This window comes from Zingiber officinale, chromosome 4B (assembly GCF_018446385.1).
Source record: "Zingiber officinale cultivar Zhangliang chromosome 4B, Zo_v1.1, whole genome shotgun sequence".
NCBI lineage: Eukaryota > Viridiplantae > Streptophyta > Magnoliopsida > Zingiberales > Zingiberaceae > Zingiber > Zingiber officinale.
This window is the reverse complement of record NC_055993.1, coordinates 130,629,821-130,649,801: the sequence shown is the minus strand read 5'-3', so window position 1 is coordinate 130,649,801 and position 19,981 is coordinate 130,629,821. Positions and strand designations below refer to the sequence as shown.

Genomic DNA, 19,981 nt, shown 5'->3' with positions numbered 1-19,981 from the left:
TGTGATCAAGCTTCGACGAGATGTGCAGTTCAACGATCGACGAGAGTAGCACCGATCCCCTTAGGATTCACCTTCCCTACAGGTTACAGTTGGGATGAGTCTAGGCGGCCGGAGGTGGGTGTGTGGTGGACGAGTGAGGAGGCACGATGAGCACAAGAAGCAACTTCAACGAGAACGAAAAAAATAAAACAGAGAAAAAGTTATATTTAAAAAATAAAAAAAATAAGATGGACCCGCCACGAGATAGTCCGTAGCAATACGTACGTAAGAAATAGTCCATATATATATAATTTTCTTAATTATTTTAAAATACAAAATTATAATAAGTTGGTGTCAATTAGGTCCTTAAGAACGGAAACCGGGGCCCGCTGGTGCTCGCGCTCGCCTTCGCGCTCTGCATTCCCCTGCTCAATCACAACTGAGATCGATGGTTGAGCTTTGGCGAATGGCGAATGCTCCCCCTCCCTCGCCACGGTGGAGAGAGAGAAGGGACGTTCCCCTCCGCTTCGCTCGCGCATCCAAGGCCACCTTCTTCTTCTTCTCCTCCTCCTCCTTCTCCTCCTCCTTCTCCTTCTCTTCCTGCCCCTCGAAGAGAAGGGGAAAAGAGAGAGCATCCTCTCTTTCTTTTCCTCCCTCTGACGTGATCGAACCGGGATCATTACCTCCGACGCAATTGCATTTTCATCGATTGGTGCGCCAGGTGAGGTTTGGATACCCTAAAAAAGTTATTCTTTTACCGGTTTGATTCTTCCCTTCGTCGTCCTCTTGGGTTCTTCTTTGCACTTCGTGTTCTTGTGTATGTCCTGTTAAATGTTCCGATGATGTTTCTGAAACCAATTGAATTAGGTCATTACTACCGTCCGTTTCTTATTTTCCCCAAATTTTCTCCTTCGAACGTTAGCTACAGTAGCTATGATTTTTCCACGTAATAAGGTTGGCATCTTTATTCATGCTCTCTCCTTGAAATAGGGGAAAATGCAATTTTTTTTTGTGATGAAAAAAATAAGAATCTTTTTGGTCTATGATGGCTTCGTAGAGGATGAGAAACGATTAGGATATATAGCAACATTAGTGTCCTTCCTTGAACTATAATCGCTGTTTACCAAATCAAGATTCTCTCACGGAATTATTTGATCAAAGAACACAATTCACCGAGAGTAGATAGGTGAATGGGAAGCCAAGGGGAATTGTAAAATGCTATCTGTTCTTGCTTGAATTTTGATCGATATTCATCCAATCACGGTTCTCTCACAGGGATTTTGCTTAATGTTATCTGTTCTTGCTTTGAATTTTGATTGATATTTATCCAATCACGGTCCTTGTTATGGCCCTTGGATCTGGATCGTGTAATGGGACGATTTACCGGCTGATCGGTGGAATCAATCTTTGTCTTCTTGGTTTTACGACCTTGACGACCTATGGTGGTTGGGATAATTTAAGGCTCGTTGGGATTAGAGAACCTCTCGATCTAGGGGGTTTGCTTTCTTTTTTAAACTCAGTCGTAATCTTTATTGCATTATTCCAGTCATTTAAATACAACTACTTATGTTCCTTCCCGACAAAGGAAGAAAACAAACATTGAATAAGAATGTTTTATTCTTACTAAAAATAAAAAATACTCGACTCAATCTTTCTAAAAATAAAAGATACTTGACTTATATAAAAATCAATTACTATAGCTAAATCAATTCTCTTGATATGCATCCTTCTTTCTAAATTTGTCGTGTGTGTATTCTTGTATTTGATGAACTCCAGATGTCCATAACATTACTCCCTCCCTGAAAAATGAGTTTGTCGGCAAACATGAATGATGGGTAGCGTTCACTGTTAGCTACCACGTCTTCCCATCAATCCACATGGTTTGAGGAGCGTGGGTGGCTATGATCGCATTGAGGGAAATTTCAATATTCTCGACGTGGTCTTGTTTATTAGAATCTTCTAATCCCTCAAGCTAGAAAAGACGTTTGCAACGGTGATCGGGAGTGTAAAGTTCATCGAAATTCAAACAAAGGCCCTTGGCACGTCGTTCTTCCATTTCTTTGTATTTAATCATTTGATAAATGGTTGTTTCAGTACTTGGATGGGGGTGCATCGTGGTGTAACGGTAGATTCAGATCGGTTAGAGCAGTATTCATAAAGATTGGCAAAACTCATAGCCGACGTGAGATGTTTTGGGTGATGAAGCTTGACTTCCACAACGATGTGATCTTAGAGGTTGCTAATGAATATTTGAACTTCTTGTTTTGATGTTAAAGAACTCACTTGTGTCGCCAATTGTTCAAACTTTCGCTGGTAGTCTTCCACGGATCCTGATTGTTGAAGTTTGGCAAGTTCGTCTAATTTGTTGTTGTGAATAGGTGGCCCAAACCTCATATTACACTGATCTTTAAATTCCTCCCATTGAATATGAGGTCGATCACGTTCTAGTTTGATGAGCCATAATTGGCTATCTCCCTCAATATGGAACGAAACTAGGCCATCCTTTTCTTCCTCTGGAGTGCGTTGATGGCGAAAAAATGGGCATATCGATTGAACCAACCCAAGGGATCAGACTGACCATCATAACATGGGAAATCCAGTTTCGAGTACCGTGGTATATATGATGATCCATCCTCATTACAATGGTAGCCTTTCGAACGGTGCCCTTGTGGGTCAGGATGGTTGCTGCTTTCTTCACCTGGATGATTGTTGTGCGAGTGTAGCTTAGAGAAGCCTTTGGACAATTCCTCTACTTGAGCGTGGATGAGTTGCAGCTGTTTTTCATTGGCAGCTTTGCCCTCCTAATAAATTTTGAGAAAAGCATCAAAGCATTGTTAAAGTGCTTGTGAGTCACCCATTACGACGAGCTCTTATACTAATTTGTTATGACCCTTCGATCTGGATCACATAATGGGATGTTTTATCGGCTGATCAGTGGAATCAATCTTTGTCTTCTTGGTTTTACGACCTCGACAACCTATGGTTGTAGGGATAATTTGAGGCTCGTTGGGATTAGAGAACCTCTCGATCTAGGGGGTTTGATTTCTTTTTGTAAACGCAGTCGTAATCTTTATTGCATTATTTCAGTCATTTAAATACAACTACTTACATTCCTTCCCGTCGAAGGAAGAAAAAAAACACTAAATAAGAAGGTTCTATTCTTACTAAAAATAAACGATATTAAACTCAATTTTACTGAAAATAAAATATTTCGACTTAATCTTACTAAAAATAAAAGATACTCGACTTAAATAAAAATCAATTACTATAGTTGAATCAATTCTCTTGATATATATCCTTCTTTCTGAATGTGTGTTTCAGTTGTATTTGATGGGCTCCAAATGGGCTTATCTAAGGTTCATAACATTTCCTCACAGGAAGTTTGCTTAATGTTATTTGTTCTTGCTTGTATTCTGATTTGTCATTTATACAATCAAGTTTCTCTCACATGATTTCAAAGAACACATTCAGTGCTATTTGTTCTTGCTTAAGCTCTGGTTGGTCATTTATCCAATCATGTTTCTCTCACAGGATTTACTGAGCCAGAGGGCTCTATTAACCAAGAGTAGGCAGGATGATGGCAAACAAACTAAAATGGTTCAATTCTTTGAGGAAATCTCTGCTCCCCCAGTGTTTGAAAACAGAGTTCAGAAAGGGAAATGACAAATCCAAGCATTCTGGTTTCCTTGGTTCACAGGAGATGGAGAGTTGTATTCAGAATTCTACTTCTCTGCTGCCGCCCATTTCCATGGAGGATAAGCTGATGGTCACGGAGAGCGAGCAGAGTACCCACACCTACACAGTGGCGCTTGCCACGGTTATTGCTGCAGAGGCTAAAGCTGCTGCCATTCGGGCTGCAGCAGAGGCCATTCACTTGACCACCTCAACGGCTAAGTCCTCTAGCAAACCAACAGAAGATGTTGCTTCCATTAGAATCCAGACTGCATTCAGAGGTCTCCAGGTATTGATCTGGTTATTTCCCTCATCCATAGGATCTACAATTGATTCAGCTTGCAAGCTATAATGAAATCATTATCACAGCTGAAATAGTCAGTTTCTGAATTGATTGAAAAGTGATCATTTATTGCAGATACGAATACTTCATCTTCTTAATCCCCTAATCAACAAATATTTTTCCAAAATCATTTAATCATCATTTTTTTGGTTTATCTTGATTATGGTAGTAACAATGTAGTTTGGATTTGATAATCTGAGATCTTGTCTGTGATTCATGTGGGAATTTTGATTATACTTGAAAAGGTACAATCTACCCAGCTATTCTGTTTTTTACCTTGAAAACCTATATTATGGAAACTCTAGTTGTTTTTAGTCTTCATTCAACATAAAATTTGCTTTGGCAACTGTTTATAAGTTCTAACATGCTTTTATTTTCAGCATTAATTTTATCACTTTACAGTTTATTGCCTTGCTAAGTTGACTCTACAATATGATCTCGGTGATAATCAAATTTTTATAAACATAACATTATCATGAAATATATAGCTTTTTCCATGTCTATGTACAAATGAAAAGCTGGTCGATTTCAAAATATTAGTTCTGCTTCATCCAAAGAAATATTGAGTTATTCACGTAATGGAAGTAATGGAAGCTCGATATTTTAGTTAACTCTCAATAAAGAACTTGTCATCACAAGAACATATTAAGTTTTCTCAGACAATGGAAGTTCAAGATATTTTGTTATTAATGATAGACAGAAATTCTCATATTATGAACATTCCTTACTTGATTGTGCTTTGAACTGAGACCTTGTTAACTCATGATGGATTCATCAAGGCAAGGGCTTCTTTCCGAGCTTCAAAAGGGTTGGATAGGTTGAGGAGAGTTGTCGATGGAATTGCTGCCAAGTCGCAAACAACAAAAACCTTGTACTCCTTGCAGACGATGTCAAGAGTGCAGATGCAACTTCCTTCGAGGTACAAATTGGAGGAAATCCATATTCCTCAGCAACCAACGTTTGAAAAGGAAGACAATAAGAAAAAGGTAGAATGCATCTGTTTTTTCTCGTCTCTTATCTCGGAACACAAATGGAGATTGTGATAAACAGTTTTCCTCTAAACTAAGTTTTTTTCTCTGTTGGCTGCTAATGGCTACTGTTCAGTGACAGATAGGAGAGGGGTGGAATCGTAGTTTTCAATCCAAAGAACAAGCTGAAGCGATGCAATTGAACAAGAAAGAAGCTGCTTTAAGAAGAGAAAGGGCTTTAGCTTATGCATTTTCTCATCAGGTAATAACAACTGGTTATTTTGAGAACTGAAGGCAAATGTTGCCGTCAGTTCATTTCAGTTCGATTTTTAAAAACATCGATTCGAACTAAGATTAATATTTATGTTTTGATGCAGTGGCAAAGCCCATCCAAATCTGCAGCAGTCCCAGTACTGAGCTTCAACAGAAGTGGCAAGTTCATTCTGCAAGACCCAAGCAATCCCCAATTGGGATGGAGCTGGTTGGCACGCTTGATGTCAGGAAAACCATGGGAGAACCAGCAAAATGCCTCCTCCAAAACTCTCAGCTCTGCTGGAGGAGCTCGACGAGCCACCACCACCGCCAAAAGCGGCAGCGACTCCGGTTCAAGCTCGGGGTGCAACTTGACTGTGCATTCCCCCACAAAGCTGCTCTCCCAGGCATCATCGACTGCAAGCAGCAGGAAAGGTTCGTTGAGCTTCTGCGGAGGTAGCAGATTCTCTCCCGAAGGCGAGGTGAGGCCGCGATTGAGGCGGCACAGCATTGCTGGACTGCCGACAGCGATAGACTGCAACCGGCTCAGCCAATCCCCAGGGGATCTGAAGAAGAACTACACAGTGTCCACCCAAACTGCCAAGCCAAGGTCCGGGCTTCTTCCAAGCCTGCAAGACAAGGGACCAGTCGGGAAGGTGAAGGAGCAGCCGGCAGCCAGGATTCGACGGTTGTCGTTTTGCAACTGAAGAAGCCAATGATTGGGTTTGTACCAACTGCACGCCTACGTGACCATGTGTTAAGGTTGTTCTTGAATGAGATGTAAGAATATGAAAACATGGTTTTCCTTTTCATGATGAACCTTGATTTGTTCTGGTAACCAAAATTTGGACATCATATGGATTTGATTAATAACCATCATCTAATAGTTAAGTTAATATACCATTTTTTTTATGACAATGAAAATAATTCTTTTGAATTTTTCCTCCAAAAATTAAAATTGTAGTAAAAAAGTGATAATCCTGATAGTTCTCTAGGACTGTTCTATATGATTTGGAAGGAATTAGGGACTTTGTTACAAATATCAACTGGATCATCGTGGGAGCCGTAGGAGCTAACTTTGTATTGAGTAATAATTGAGTAACGATCATTCAGACAGATATAAAAAGGGCAAAACATATATATATATATATATATTGTTAAAATACGGACATGCACTTGCGGATTTGTCCGCGATCCACACAATTTGATTTTTTTTTTTTTTTTTTTTTTTACCATCATCGTTCTCGTTGCTATGTGCCAATTGTGCCAGCACTCGTCGCCTCTGGTCGGTCGCCTGACCACTACCTCCGGCCGTGATCGTGCCGAAATCCAGACGCGATTGCGCCAGAATCTGGACGCGATGACGTCGGAATTCGGACGCGATGGCACTGGAATCCGGCCGCGATGGCGCCGAAATCCGGACGCTATGGCGCCAGAATCCGGTCGCCTGCCCAACACGGTCGCGATAGCGCTGGATCGCAGCTGGAATCGAGCTGAGAAGGAACCCAATCTAGCGCGATCGCGGCCGGATTCCGGACAGGATCCATGTCGCGATCCCCGACGGGTTCACCCCCTAGGCTATAGTGTGGGTGGGTCCAGGCGGCCGGAGGCCGCCGCTGGTGGGCAAATGGACGGCGGTGGGGGTGGGTGGCGGGTGCGCGAGGAGGCGCGGTGAACTGCTTCGGTTCGGCGAGAACAATGGGCAGGCGGCAGCAGCCGGAATCCATGCAGCGATCCTCGACGGGTTCACTCTCTGGGCTATAGTGTAGGTGGGTCTAAGTAGTCGGAGGCCGTCGGCGCTGGGCAGATGGCCGGCGGCCGGGCGGGTGGCGGGCGCGCAAGGAGGCACGGTGAGTTGCTTCGGTTCGTGAGAGAACGAAGGAAAAAAGAAAAAGATTTTATGAAAAAAATGACATGCCGGATGATCCGTACCATTCTATAAATAAAAGTCCGTAGGCTATCATTTCTCTCTCTTTATATATAAAATGATTAGATTATCCTTATGTATAATTTCCGATTGATTTTGATTGATTGTCTTTAAATTTAGTTTTTGATAGATTTTTAATTTTTTGAAGGACCGATTTTAAATTTACATTCTGAACGGATAAGATGGACTTAATCTATTCAACAATATTTTCATTGCACTTGATAATGATAACAATTATGATTTAAGAACTACTATTATATAAATTTATTTTGTTCAATAATATTAATAACGGTTATAAATATGTAATAATTATAATTTTATGGTTTTTATGAATTTATCTTATTCTTATAATTGATTGATCCGAAGCATTTAATACATGCCAAAAAGAATAATACACTCTATATACTTGGGCAATTATGTCATTTTACATTAGATAACTTTTTTGATTAAAAAATGAAAGAAGAGCCTGATGTTTTTTTTAAATTTAAAAAGACGTTTTTTTATTTTTGAGATCGCATAACTGGCCTGCTTTTCATTTTTACGACGAGTCCGCATAGAAATCCATGCGACTGCCCCACTCTGTCTTTCTCTCACCGCAACGCTTCCTCCTATATAAGATCATGCCCTAACTCGGTAACTCCATATCTCCCCCGTTTCGATCCGTATTCATTTCTGGTCCCGGCCATTGCCGATTGGGATTCCATGGCGAGCAGCAACCCCGATCTCGAGGGCGAGGCAGCGGAGGCCGCTGCCGTCGAGGACGAGGAGACCGCTGCCGTCGAGGACGAGGATACCGGAGCTCAAATCGCACCTATCGTCATTCTCTCGGAGGTCTCCGTCACCACCGGCGAGGAGGATGAGGACGTCCTGCTCGATCTGTAAGGAGTTACTTCTCTTGAATCGTTTTTGTGCTTTTTTGATTCGGGGTCTTTAGTTCTGACCTGCTTGTTTGTCGTCAGGAAATCTAAGCTTTATCGGTTCGACAAGGAAGGCAACCTGTGGAAGGAGAGGGGCACGGGTAATGTGAAGCTTTTGAAGCACCGGGAGACCGGAAAGGTTCGTTTAGTGATGCGACAGGACAAGACGCTCAAGATCTGCGCCAACCATCTCGGTGAGTGGTCGATTCTTCTTGTATTTGTTTTTTAGTTCTTGTTGCGCTGGATCTACAATTTTCCTTTTCTCTATTTCAGTTATTCCATCGATGAAGATTCAGGAGCATGCGGGGAATGATAAGTCGTGCGTGTGGCATGCTGCGGATTTTGCTGATGGGGAATTGAAGGAAGAGATGTTCTGTCTTCGCTTCGGTTCTGTAGGAAGTGAGATCTTTAATTTATCCCGAACAAATAATCCTGTGTTTCATGCAAGTTGGATTGGGTGATTAAACTTTAAATGCTTGAAGCTGCTAAATCTTAGTTAAAGACACTTCGACTATATCCATACTCGTACATAGTTATAATTTACATAGTTCGTTTATCAGCTGCATCTTTATTTTGTGATTATGAATAATACAGGGTTAATATTAAGCGTATTCTTTTAGCTTCTAAGCTAGATTTTTTTTAAAGAAATATTACACTTGAGGCTCTCTCATGATTAGTTGCAGCATATAACCTAGTTACATTTCTAATGATTAATTTGAATACCAAGCCAATGTTTCAAGTTGATTGAGGTGGAATATAGATATCACCTACGTTTTACTTTGCTTATCAGCCTGCATACCTCTTCCTGTTTGTTTCTAGGCATTTTTGATTCTATTTACTGAGCTTTATGATTTTTTTTCAATCCTGATTATTTTTGAACTTCCTTCTGATGATAAACCTTATTATTGATCATCATAGACTATGTAGTAAGAATTAACTAGATATTGTACATAAATGTAGTTTAGTCTTCCTAACTTCTATCAGCAACTTTACATGGTTACTTCCCGAGAACTATTCTTGCTGTACCCTTATATTTACTTAAGGAGAGGTAAGAGTGAAGATAAATAAGTGTAGGGAGTAGTTTAATCATGAAGGTGTGTAGAAGTAGAAGTAAAGATAAATAAAGTAGTTTGCGTTTGGGAAAAATAATGTCCCTTCACTCATTTTTGGTCAAATATAATGAAGGTATATAGATGAGGTCGGCAATGAAATTAAGATATTGGATAGAATTAAATTCTTGCTCCTCCTATTCTTTCGTCCACTTGCATCCATCTTTTTTTGCTTTGACAGAATCATAAGGAAGAAAACGATGTCATTTAGGGTCAGTTTCTTGAAGCTATAAGTCAAAGGATGGACCTTGTGTCTCTTGTTTCCTTGTCAAATAAAGAAGCAAGATAAATATTTCAAAAGATAGATTTGAACATCCGCCCTTTGTAACTCTCTGTCAAGTTAGAAAACTAATTTTCAGATGTTATATCTGAAAAAGTAATCCATCCTTTATATATAGATCTTCTAAAGGAGACAACTCAAAGGATAACTTTTATGTCTGTCTGTCCTTTTTTTTCCTTACATATTCACCTTTCTTAATTTACCATTTTTTTTAAAGGAATAGGCCTCATGTGTGTTATTATTTATTGTAGAAGCTTGCTATTCTTTGAATTTGAGCAGAAATAAAATTCGTTTCTCTTGTTTATTTCATTAGAGTGCTGAGTCTTATTATGTCATTTGAATTAACGTATCCATCATATTTAGTCTCTATAATAATACTACTACTTTTCCCAATCCTTCCTTATTATCACATTCCTCATCTACTACAGACTGTAGGAACTTCATCGAGATGGTTGAGGGCATCACAGAGTCTCTTCAAAAGAGTGCAGCAGAAGAGAGCAAGGAATCCGCAGATGCTGCTGAACTCTTGCTTAACTTGAGGGTAGATGACAGCAAAGAAACAAAGGCCGCAGAGGTTCTATCTGTTGATGATTCAATCAATCCAGAAGACGCCAAATCAACAACACAAACCAAAGATGAGGAACAACCCAAGGAGTGATACTTGTCCAGCTTATTAGAAATGTAGTATTTGCTGGCCCCTTTACATGGAGACCTTGCATATGCAGTTCAAATTTGTTCAGGTGTTTGAAGAGGTGGATCAAGGTTGGTGGTCTTCTGGTAAGCATATATTTGACATCAGAAAGTGAAGTCTCGATGGAATTTGATTTGCATTCAAATCATGTTTGGTTTCATCATGGAATTTGCCGTTTATATTCTTGTTGCATGATTTCATTACTCCCTCTTACGTTACATGGGTTCAGCTTTTTGTTTTTGACTAGGGGAATTGATCGTAATATATTGAATATTGTCGTTTGAACTTGTTCCTGAACCTTATTTTCCTTATGTCTTCTAAGTCATTAGATCCAAATCTTTGATGTTGTGTAATAATTCAAAAGAATTCTTTCCACCTAAACACCTCCAATCGAAAGGCAAATTATACGTTGCACAATATGGTACATAATATTTTAAAATACGGGAGGTAAAATGAAAAGGTGGTCAAATATGCAATTTCAGTAAATTATTCTAAAATCTCTAATGGCAAAACTAAACTACTCCTCAATTTCTACCTATTTTTTTCCCATTCCTTAAATTGAGCACTGATTTTGTCATATATAATTTTAATTAAATAATATTAAATTTAAAAAGAATTATATCTCATTTTAAAAAATTAAAAATGAGATATAATTTTTTTATATCGGTAAAAATTCTTAAATTTAATATTATTTAATTAAAATAAAGTCTCTTTAATTTGATAAAAAAATATTTTTAAATGTATTAAATTTTATATATTTAAAAAAAATAAAAATAATGGGTGCATTTGATTTGTGTGTTTTTTATTTTCTGAAAAAAAATATGTATTTTTGAAAAATGATATTTGATTTGTATTTTTTGTGTCTATTTTAAAAAAAAATAGAAAGTGTTTTCTAGAAAATAGAAAAGGATAAAAAGTCATTTTCTATTTTTTAAAAGATATATGTAATTTTTCAAAAATGAAAAAACGTGCAAATTAAACTCACCATGGAATTTAGAACAATTTCTCTAAATACTAATGCCTAATTATAATGGAATGTTTTTAAAAGAAAAATAACAAAAAAAAAGATATTTCACGTTTCCCTGAGATGAGACGAAGCTTCAAGCTTATGGTCGCGAAGCGCCCGCGGTAGCTAGGATCCACAGGGTCTCTCGCTCTCTTCCCAGCCATGGCCATCGCCTCCGCCCATGCTCCCGTCCGAATTTTCTCGCGTCTCTCTTATTCCCCTTCGCCACCTACCAGGACACCGAACACGGAGCATCTCCTATTTCGCCGCACAACCCACTTAAGAACTCAGAACCGGCGCAGCCCCCGTCAGAAAGCCAAGCACCGGCCTTCGGACACCTTCCAACCTCTCCTCAGCTCGGTCTCACGCCTCCTGGATCGAATTAGGTATTTGTTATGTGCTTCTTCTAGGTTCCTTGGCCCGCCTGCCGAAATTTACGTCTTTTTTTCCAATTGGTCAAGCGTTTTGAGTTGAGGAATTGATTTTTCTATTGGGGATTCCTAGAGGCGACGATATCAATTTGGAGATACTGGGCATTGCAGTTCCGGCTATGTTGGCCCTTGCTGCTGACCCCATTGCATTGCTTGTGGACACCGCCTTCGTAGGACATTTGGGTATTGGTCTTTTTTTTTTCTTTCAAAATTTATTATCTTTGAGGATCTTGCCATTGTCTGGCAGAAAGCTTGCAGTTTTTCTGGGTTGACTGTTTCATTCATGCATGGATTGCTTCAATTGGAGCATTTTGGCGGAACTTTGATGCCATGTTGCTAATTTATTTATTAATCGTTTCTCTTCTCGCCATGTAAAGTTGTATAACACTTCAATAGGGTCAGCTGAGCTAGCAGCAATTGGTGTCTCAGTCTCGGTTTTCAATCTGGTATCGAAGTTGTTTAACATTCCTTTGCTCAATGTGACTACGTCCTTTGTTGCTGCTCAGCAGGCTCTTGAGCCTCGTCCTGGGGACAAAGATTTTGCTGGTGGAATAGGTAGGAGTTTTTATCTCTGTGTGAAAGTAGATGGATAACTTTTGGAATCATATTTTAGTCAAGATTGTAGTTTGTGCACAGAATCTTTGCAACTCGAGCCCAACGGTGAAGTTGATGGAGAGAGCAGGAAGTCTCTTCCATCAGTATCGACTTCTTTGGCTTTGGCTGCTGCAGTTGGGATTTTGGAATCAATCGGTCTAATTTTTGGCTTGAGAACGCTGATGGATTTCATGGGTATAGCTGTTGTATGTACAATCAGGCAATAGTCACAATAGTTACTCTAGAAATTTCATCATCATTACACAACTGTAGTCAACTAAAGTAAACTCTTGGTCTTTCTTTTCAACTGAATGGATATTGCATACTGAAAAAAGTCAAGGAAATATAATTACATTCTTTGTTGTTAAAACATGATTTCCTATATTGATGATTTTGGAACGTAGAAAATTCCCTAAAGGAGAGCCATGGAATTGAAGCTAACTGTTAGAACTGTTGCTAAGAATCTAATAAGTATTTCTGCAATGCAATAAAGGATGGTAGTTGAATGCTTTCTTATGCCTCTATGGAAATTGACACCATCTTATGATTGTTGCAGGATTCACCTATGCGACTACCTGCAGAACAATTTCTTACCCTACGAGCATTTGGTGCTCCTGCAATTGTATTGACACTTGCTGCACAAGGAACATTTCGTGGCTTTAAGGATACAAAAACACCACTATATGCTGTCTGTAAGTATTATGTTTTCGACATTTGATTTTATGTAACTTATGCTTACTTGGTTGTTTCTTTACCAGTGCTACTGAAGATTGCTTAATTCTCCCTCTATCTCATCTTCACCATTAAACTTAGTTTTTCTAGTTATTGTTCACATCTTATTTTGTCGATGCCATATTCATCACTGAGCAACATCTACAATCATCTTGCATATCAGGTGCTGGAAACTTGCTAAATGCAATCCTTGATCCCATTTTGATTTTTCTACTTGGTCTAGGCATAGGTGGTGCTGCTATAGCTACAGTTACATCTGAGTATGTGTATGCAATCTGATATTTTTGGCAAACCAATGAATTCATGGTTCTTGTTTTCTTACTTCTCCCCTTTTGCCATTAATTAAGTCACTTTTATGCTTGGTTCTCTTGAAGGTATTTGATAGCTGGTATTCTCCTCTGGAAGCTGAATGAGAAAGTTATACTATCTGCAAATATAAATGGGGAAGGAATGAGTCAATATCTGAAATCTGGTAGGTTGCCTAAATCATTTTAATAGCAATAAACAAAGATATGTAAAATGATATTTTTGAGTGCTTCATAGTAAGGAAAAAAACTAGGATTACTACTATTTTTGAAGTCTGTAGTAAGGGAAGCTTGTTATGTGAGGATGCACCAATGTTTTTTTTTGCCTCTACCAAAGGCTCCTTAAACACAGCTAAGTACCACCCGAGGCAAAAAATTTCACTCTCTTAACTTGGTTCTTCTCATGTGTTTATTTCACTTTACAATTCCATACTTAAATTCTATATCCTACTGACATTGTGCTTGTTATATTATATGTGAACTTTGATTCTCAAGCTTTTGATCTACCCCAGTATGATGCCGGAATTTGACAATTCTCTGTGTGAAGTGATAAAAAAAATGTATATGAGTCAATTTCACTTATCAAAAGTAGGAATTATTTATTGTGGCAGTAGCATACACATATTTCCGTAGCAGAATACAACATGTCCAACATGAATAGACTTTCTAAAAAAAAAAAAAGGGTAGCCCAGTGCATGAAGCTCCCACCATGCGGGGTCCCGGAGAAGGATCCATTGTACGTAGCCTTACCCTGCTTTTTTCAAGAGACTGTTTCGAGGATTCGAACCCGTGACCTTTTGGTCAAATGGCAACAACTTTACCGTTGCGCCAAGGCTCCCCTTCTCATGAATAGACTTTCTACTAATGCAAAAATTAAATACTTGTACGGTCAAAAGTACGAAAGTGATACAATATGCATTCCCAGATTCCACAGTATCTTTTGTCAGCCAAAAATTCCCTGTCTCATGTAGATAGCAATAAAATCAACAAAAATTCTTGTTGTCACATCTTTGACTCAATCTTTCAAAATCACGAACTTTATGAATTTATGCTTGCTAATATATAGTATCTGAAAAATAAAGGCTATAAACATATAAAATAGTATAATCTATTATTATTTTTAGTTGTGCTAGCATGGTCGGAAACATTTCCAGAAGTCACATCCTGTTCTTTAAGCAGTTACAGAATCAAGGTCTCAGATGTCATCAGATGAGTAATATATTCTTAATGAAAGTGCAATACTTTTAATCCCTATAGAATAATATTCTACTCTAACGTTCTGTTGGAATGTTGAATGAGTCTCCAGAAGTGATATTGCTAACTTGTGATCACTTGTGATCTTAGATCACCTCCCCAAAAGACAACCCAACACGCTGAAGAAGCACTTCCAAAGTGTCATTTTGATCTTTAGAGAATCACAAAATTAAAATGAAATTAGTTGGATTTTTCTCTCTTTTCTTTTATTTTGTTTTTGTTTTCTTAAAGTTGGGATCTTATGGTTCTGAATATTGCATGCTGGACTATTTCTCAAGTTCCATTTCCAAACTGTTGATGATGCCAATTTTGCAAGATTATATCTACTTTGGTTATAAATGCTAAGAGAGCTAAATTAAGACAAAAAAGTATTAGTTGGCAAAATCAGGCATAATTTCCACTATTTATGAGGCATATTCAGATATCATATATGTATATCGTGAATAGGAAATTCCACTTTGTATGAGATGAGTTCATGGGTGGAGTGGAAAGCATTATGAGACCCAATTAGGTGATGTCATAAATTCTTTTACATTTGTTAAATTGTTTTCTATGCTGACAATCTTCACAAACAAGGGATTATGGATTTTCGTTTGGTACCAGCCATTCTAGGCTTATTGTGATTGCTTTAGTTATATATCTATGAATGGCTATAAACCACATAGAACACAAAATCTGAATACTATACATTTTCTTTGAGGGATAATACATTTAATGCTATTCTTATGCAGTTGGCCTCTTAGTTGGAAGAACCATTGCAGTGCTCATAACCATGACAATTTCAACTTCGCTGGCAGCACAAGAAGGTCCAGTTCCCATGGCTGGTCACCAGATATGCCTGCAAGTTTGGTTGGCGGTATCTTTGCTTAATGATGCTTTAGCACTTGCTGGTCAGGTCAAATATCCTAATCAACCTCTTCATTCTTCAGAAATCAAGAAATAGGATAACTCCATTTTCAGCTTATTTATAATATTAAGAAAACACAAACTTTTTTCACAGGCTCTGCTTGCAAGTGAATATACCGTGAAGAACTATAAACAAGCTCGTATAATAGTGTACAGGGTTCTACAGGTTTGTACATTGCATTTAGTGGAACACATTTCTATGAAGGCCCATCAGTGCCCATGAGTCCATGATTACTAGTTAAAGCCTAAATCCTTTTCATCATCCTTTGAATCACCAACAGATTGGAACCACAACTGGCATTGCACTGAGTGTGTTATTGTTCTTTGGATTCGAGCCATTCTCAACTCTATTCACCACCGATTTTGCTGTTCTCCAAATTGCCAGATCTGGTGTTCTGGTATTTTTTTTTTTTTTTTGCATAATCGTTAAAACTTGGACACTTTCTTTGTCTCTAATGAATCTTGAAAATTTGCAGTTCGTGACCATATCTCAACCAATCAATGCCCTTGCTTTTGTGATTGACGGGCTCTACTATGGCGTTTCAGACTTTTCATATGCTGCATATTCAATGGTGTGATCTCTTTTACACTCGAACAATAGTATTTTTTCGCTTACCATCCATTTACCTTAAATATATGCTACGTAGGTGTTCATAGGGTTAATCTCATCTGCGTTCCTTCTCGTGGTTTCTCCTGTATTTGGACTTGCTGGAGTGTGGGCTGGCTTGGTTCTCTTTATGAGTCTAAGAGCCATTGCTGGAATTTGGAGGTACAAAAACCAATCTACCTCAGACATCCATATTTTTGTGACACTAATATCTTCTCTTTCAGATTACAAACCAGAGGTGGCCCGTGGAAAATATTATGGTCAGATACTGAGATAGGATCCATAAAAGAGTCATGAAATAAACTATCAACAATCTTGACGGTAACTAACTACGCACACCGAATGGACTATGAAACCAGCATCACTGGACAAGGATGATTGTGAAAGACTTAAACTTGCAGATGCTCGAAAGTTTCAGTAAGTTTAACAACTCTAACCGACATACTGACAATTGCGGTCATCGGGCAAATCATTTCAAAAAAGGCATGGAGAAGTTCAACCCTGTTTGCATCATACACTGGGTTCTATTCTGATCTCATCCTCGATAGCTAACACAGCTTCTGGTCGCCAGAGCTCACAGTGAAGGAAAACTATCTGTTGCCTTCTGCCACTGCTGTTATTACAGAATACTTCAACACTATTCAACATGAACTAGAATCCATTTTGTTCCAAGATTGTTTTTTTCAAGTGAATGATCTCTTATTTTGTTGTCTACATTTTCAGAAAAGTTGATCATTGTATTAGTTCTTTTTCTACGAGCTTGCAAGCTCTTTGTTCATCCACTGTTATGCTTCCCATTATAGTAAAAGGGGGAATTTCTCACCCAAGTGGTCTCATACGGTCGGTCTAATGACCTTATATGGGGGACCTTATATGGGGAGATAAATTAAGAAATTATAATTATTATTTGTTCGATTTTATCGGGAATAGACCCTTCTATTATGCTTTCCAAGATCTATTCATGAAAGTTTATGATATTTTGTTATACCTTATAGTAAAGAAAAAGGTGAAATTTCAAACTGCTCCTCAGAATTTGGAGATTGATAAAAAGGTGAAATTTCAAACTGCTCCTCAGAATTTGGAGATTGATAAAAAGGTGAAATTTCAAACTGCTCCTCAGAATTTGGAGATTGATAAAAGGAAAATGTTTTTATAGTTTTTTTTATCATTTTATTTTTGCAAAAAAAAAAAAAGAAAAAAAAAAAAGAAAGGAAGAACATGAAACGAGTCAACATGTACGAATGTATTCATAAATACTTGTAATTTACATAAATTGAGTATCTCAACATGTATAAATCTGTGGCAGAAGATGATAATCTTCATTCCGAGTTCTTCCAAAATTATCCAATGAATATTAAAAGAGAGATACATTATGAAGGTATAGGCCAATAGAACAATTCTTTATATAGGAAGACATATATATTATTGAGGTATTCCTACACCGTTAAAATTTATCAGTAATAATTTATCTGAGTGATAATTTGACACCATAATACCGGACGCATCTAAACATGTACAAATGCATTCATAAATACTTGTAATTTACAAAGTTAGTATCTAAATTTAACTTAAATCAAATTTTGTTGTAAAGTTACTTTATGAAAACTTTGAGGGGTGCGATGCACACGAAGAAAAACTCTGAGGTAGAATGAAAGTATTCCCACGGATAAAATGCTAAAGGATCATCTCTAGTGCCGTGCAGAGCGTCAGAGGACGGCAGCGGAAGGCCGGGCGTTGCTCGAGCTGTTCGGAGATTTTTTTACTGCGCGGATTAGTGTTTCTCTTCAAGGTAAGTAAGAAATATTGGATCTTGAGATATTAAGGTCTTTCCCCTTTCTCTTCTAGGTTTGTTCCCTTTAATGATTCTTGCTCAATCTTCGGATAAGATTTGTGTTTTTCCTCTGAAGAAATCACCAACCGAGGAAAAAGAAAGCATAGGCGAAGGACAGGATGATCATGTCCAGTTCTTGTGCAAGGAACATCTGTATGAGAAGTTGCAGATGGTTTGCATCCTCCCGCAACGGCAAACGGCAGCGGAGTCTCAGCGAGCAGCTGGCAATGGATACCTTGAAGAAGAAAATTGCCGAAGAACCAAACGACGGGACCAATCACATCTCCATCTTGACTAATTGCTTCCGCAGCTACGACACTGATCCGAGCCCATCCGCCTACGCCTTCGTCATCAGACATCTCTTCCGAAATCGCATGCTCGCTCACGTATCTTCTGTCCTCGAGCATCTCGAGAAAGACGAGAGATTTGATGTTCCAGAAGGAATGTTTGTCACTGTGATCCAGAACTTCGGCCAAACAGGCAGACTCCAGGACGCCGTGGATCTCTTCTTCAGAATCCCAAAGTTTCGGAGCACGCCTTCTGTGGTTTCATTGAACGCATTGCTTGCTGTTCTTTGCGAGAGCAAGGAGGGCCTTGCCATGGTCGGAGATGTGCTGTCGAAGGCGCCGGAGATGAACATTCGGTTCGAGGCAACAACCTTTTCCATCCTCATAGAAGCTCTTTGCCGGAACGGGAAGTTGAGCTTTGCAATGGAGCTTCTGGAGATGATGCAACTCCATGAATGTGATCCTGATGCTGGATTGTATTCAATTGTGTTTGTGTCACTTTGCAAACAGGGAGGTTCTGCTCAGGTGATAGAATTCTTGGAGAAGATTCGAAATGCCGGGTTCGATCCTGGTGCATTGGAGTATAGCCATGTTATCAGCTTACTTATCGATGAAGGCAAAGCCGATGATGCACATTCCTTTCTAGTGATGATGAGAATGGAGGGCAAAAGGCCTGATATCATGATCTACAATAGGATTTTGGATGCTTTCATCTTGGCAAATGATTATAAGAAGGTTGATGAATTGTTTGACGAAATGCTTCTGATAGGTCTTGTACCTTGTTCTACTACTTACAACACCTACATACATGGACTTTGCAAGCAAGGCAATCTCGAAAAAGCTCGTCGGATGTTAATCTGCATGGAGAAAGCCGGTTGCAAACCTGATGTCGAAACCTTCAGTGCTGTGATCGATGGATACGCGAAAACAGGGGAGATGGCTAAAGCAAAGGAGCTTATGCAGGAGGTTCGCGAGAAAATGCCTATAATTGACACCACTTTCTTTTGAAACCTTGTGCATGGATTGGTTTCTGAAGATCAGGTGGAGGAAGCACACCAGCTATTGATGGAAATGGCAAGGATGGGTTTTCCCTGAAGTCTTAGACTCCGAAGCAACTGGAATTTGAGAAGGGTGTCCTTCATTCTTGACAAAGAATTATGCTAACTCACCTCCCATGAATCCTTGATTACATTGAATCAAATCATCTTGGATCCTTGATTCAAGGTTGTATCATTGTTTTGCATCTTATGTGAGTTTCAGTTGTGCATTTTAGTGGTTTTAAAACAGTGTGTTCTGATCTTCTATTTCAGATGCTGTTGAATCTCAGCTTATGCTTTAGTGGAGCAAATCAAATGTGAAGCTGATTAAAGAATCTTTATTTTTATTTTTTGAGATTAGGTAGATGACTTTTCCTCTTAAGTCGTAATAAATTTGGAGCATAATTTATGTAGTCGACTTCGAAAATATTCATTTCAATTTTGATTTTCTTAGTTATTCTTGTAAGTATTTTATTTTTTTAATAATCCAGATATTCAATTCTTACGATCCAATTAATTTTGAAGATGATTGATCTGGTCTTATAAAAATTTTTCATTGACCACAAGCATAAATCGGAAAGCACAAGTGAATACAAATGGTCCAAACTCCCTAGGTGTAATATATCTTGGAGGATATTTGAATCCTCATTGTTTAGGGCACATCCTAGCTTCAGGGATTTAGGAGATCTCTAATGCAAGTTTTTGAAAAATAAAATTCTTTTCAAAAATCATGTCAAAAACCTGTTATTATTGTAAGAGCATGTTTTTTTTTAAACCTTTTCCTAGATTAAATATTTTGGTGGTGATGTTGATTTTAAAAAATCTGTATATATTGTGGTATTGATTTTTGAAA

The 19,981-nt window shown here is 38.5% G+C and overlaps 4 protein-coding genes across 7 annotated transcripts; all 4 read left to right on the top strand.

Moving 5' to 3' along the window:
• The first annotated feature begins 398 nt into the window (after positions 1-398).
• Positions 399-6,043, top strand: LOC121977972 (protein IQ-DOMAIN 3-like). The gene is made up of 5 exons (XM_042530369.1): positions 399-700; positions 3,511-3,940; positions 4,774-4,980; positions 5,105-5,224; positions 5,340-6,043. The coding sequence occupies exons 2-5, from the start codon at positions 3,554-3,556 to the stop codon at positions 5,919-5,921; spliced, it is 1,296 nt and encodes a 431-aa protein (XP_042386303.1). The 5' UTR covers positions 399-700; positions 3,511-3,553; the 3' UTR covers positions 5,922-6,043.
• Positions 6,044-7,772: 1,729 nt separating this feature from the next.
• On the top strand, positions 7,773-10,449 carry LOC121976766 (ran-binding protein 1 homolog c-like). The gene is made up of 4 exons (XM_042529089.1): positions 7,773-8,019; positions 8,101-8,252; positions 8,332-8,457; positions 9,876-10,449. The coding sequence occupies exons 1-4, from the start codon at positions 7,844-7,846 to the stop codon at positions 10,103-10,105; spliced, it is 684 nt and encodes a 227-aa protein (XP_042385023.1). The 5' UTR covers positions 7,773-7,843; the 3' UTR covers positions 10,106-10,449.
• A 758-nt stretch (positions 10,450-11,207) lies between these two features.
• Positions 11,208-16,731, top strand: LOC121976765 (protein DETOXIFICATION 44, chloroplastic-like). Of its 2 annotated transcripts, none has more exons than XM_042529087.1 (13): positions 11,208-11,530; positions 11,649-11,758; positions 11,972-12,130; positions 12,212-12,375; positions 12,726-12,861; positions 13,065-13,161; positions 13,276-13,373; positions 15,192-15,355; positions 15,461-15,532; positions 15,648-15,764; positions 15,843-15,938; positions 16,014-16,135; positions 16,198-16,731. In XM_042529087.1, the coding sequence occupies exons 1-13, from the start codon at positions 11,307-11,309 to the stop codon at positions 16,268-16,270; spliced, it is 1,632 nt and encodes a 543-aa protein (XP_042385021.1). In that variant the 5' UTR covers positions 11,208-11,306; the 3' UTR covers positions 16,271-16,731. The 2 variants fall into 2 exon arrangements, with proteins under 2 accessions (XP_042385021.1, XP_042385022.1); XM_042529088.1 differs by having other exon boundaries at positions 11,411-11,530; positions 11,606-11,758.
• A 928-nt stretch (positions 16,732-17,659) lies between these two features.
• Positions 17,660-19,638, top strand: LOC121976764 (pentatricopeptide repeat-containing protein At2g38420, mitochondrial-like). Of its 3 annotated transcripts, XR_006110687.1 has the most exons (3): positions 17,660-17,762; positions 17,881-19,315; positions 19,402-19,638. XR_006110687.1 is itself a non-coding variant. In XM_042529085.1 (2 exons), exon 2 carries the CDS (start codon positions 17,924-17,926, stop codon positions 19,097-19,099), a length of 1,176 nt encoding a protein of 391 aa, XP_042385019.1. In that variant the 5' UTR covers positions 17,660-17,762; positions 17,881-17,923; the 3' UTR covers positions 19,100-19,638. The 3 variants fall into 3 exon arrangements, 2 of the variants coding, with proteins under 2 accessions (XP_042385019.1, XP_042385020.1); XM_042529085.1 differs by having other exon boundaries at positions 17,881-19,638; XM_042529086.1 differs by having other exon boundaries at positions 17,670-17,762; positions 17,860-19,638.
• The last annotated feature ends 343 nt before the right edge of the window (positions 19,639-19,981 follow it).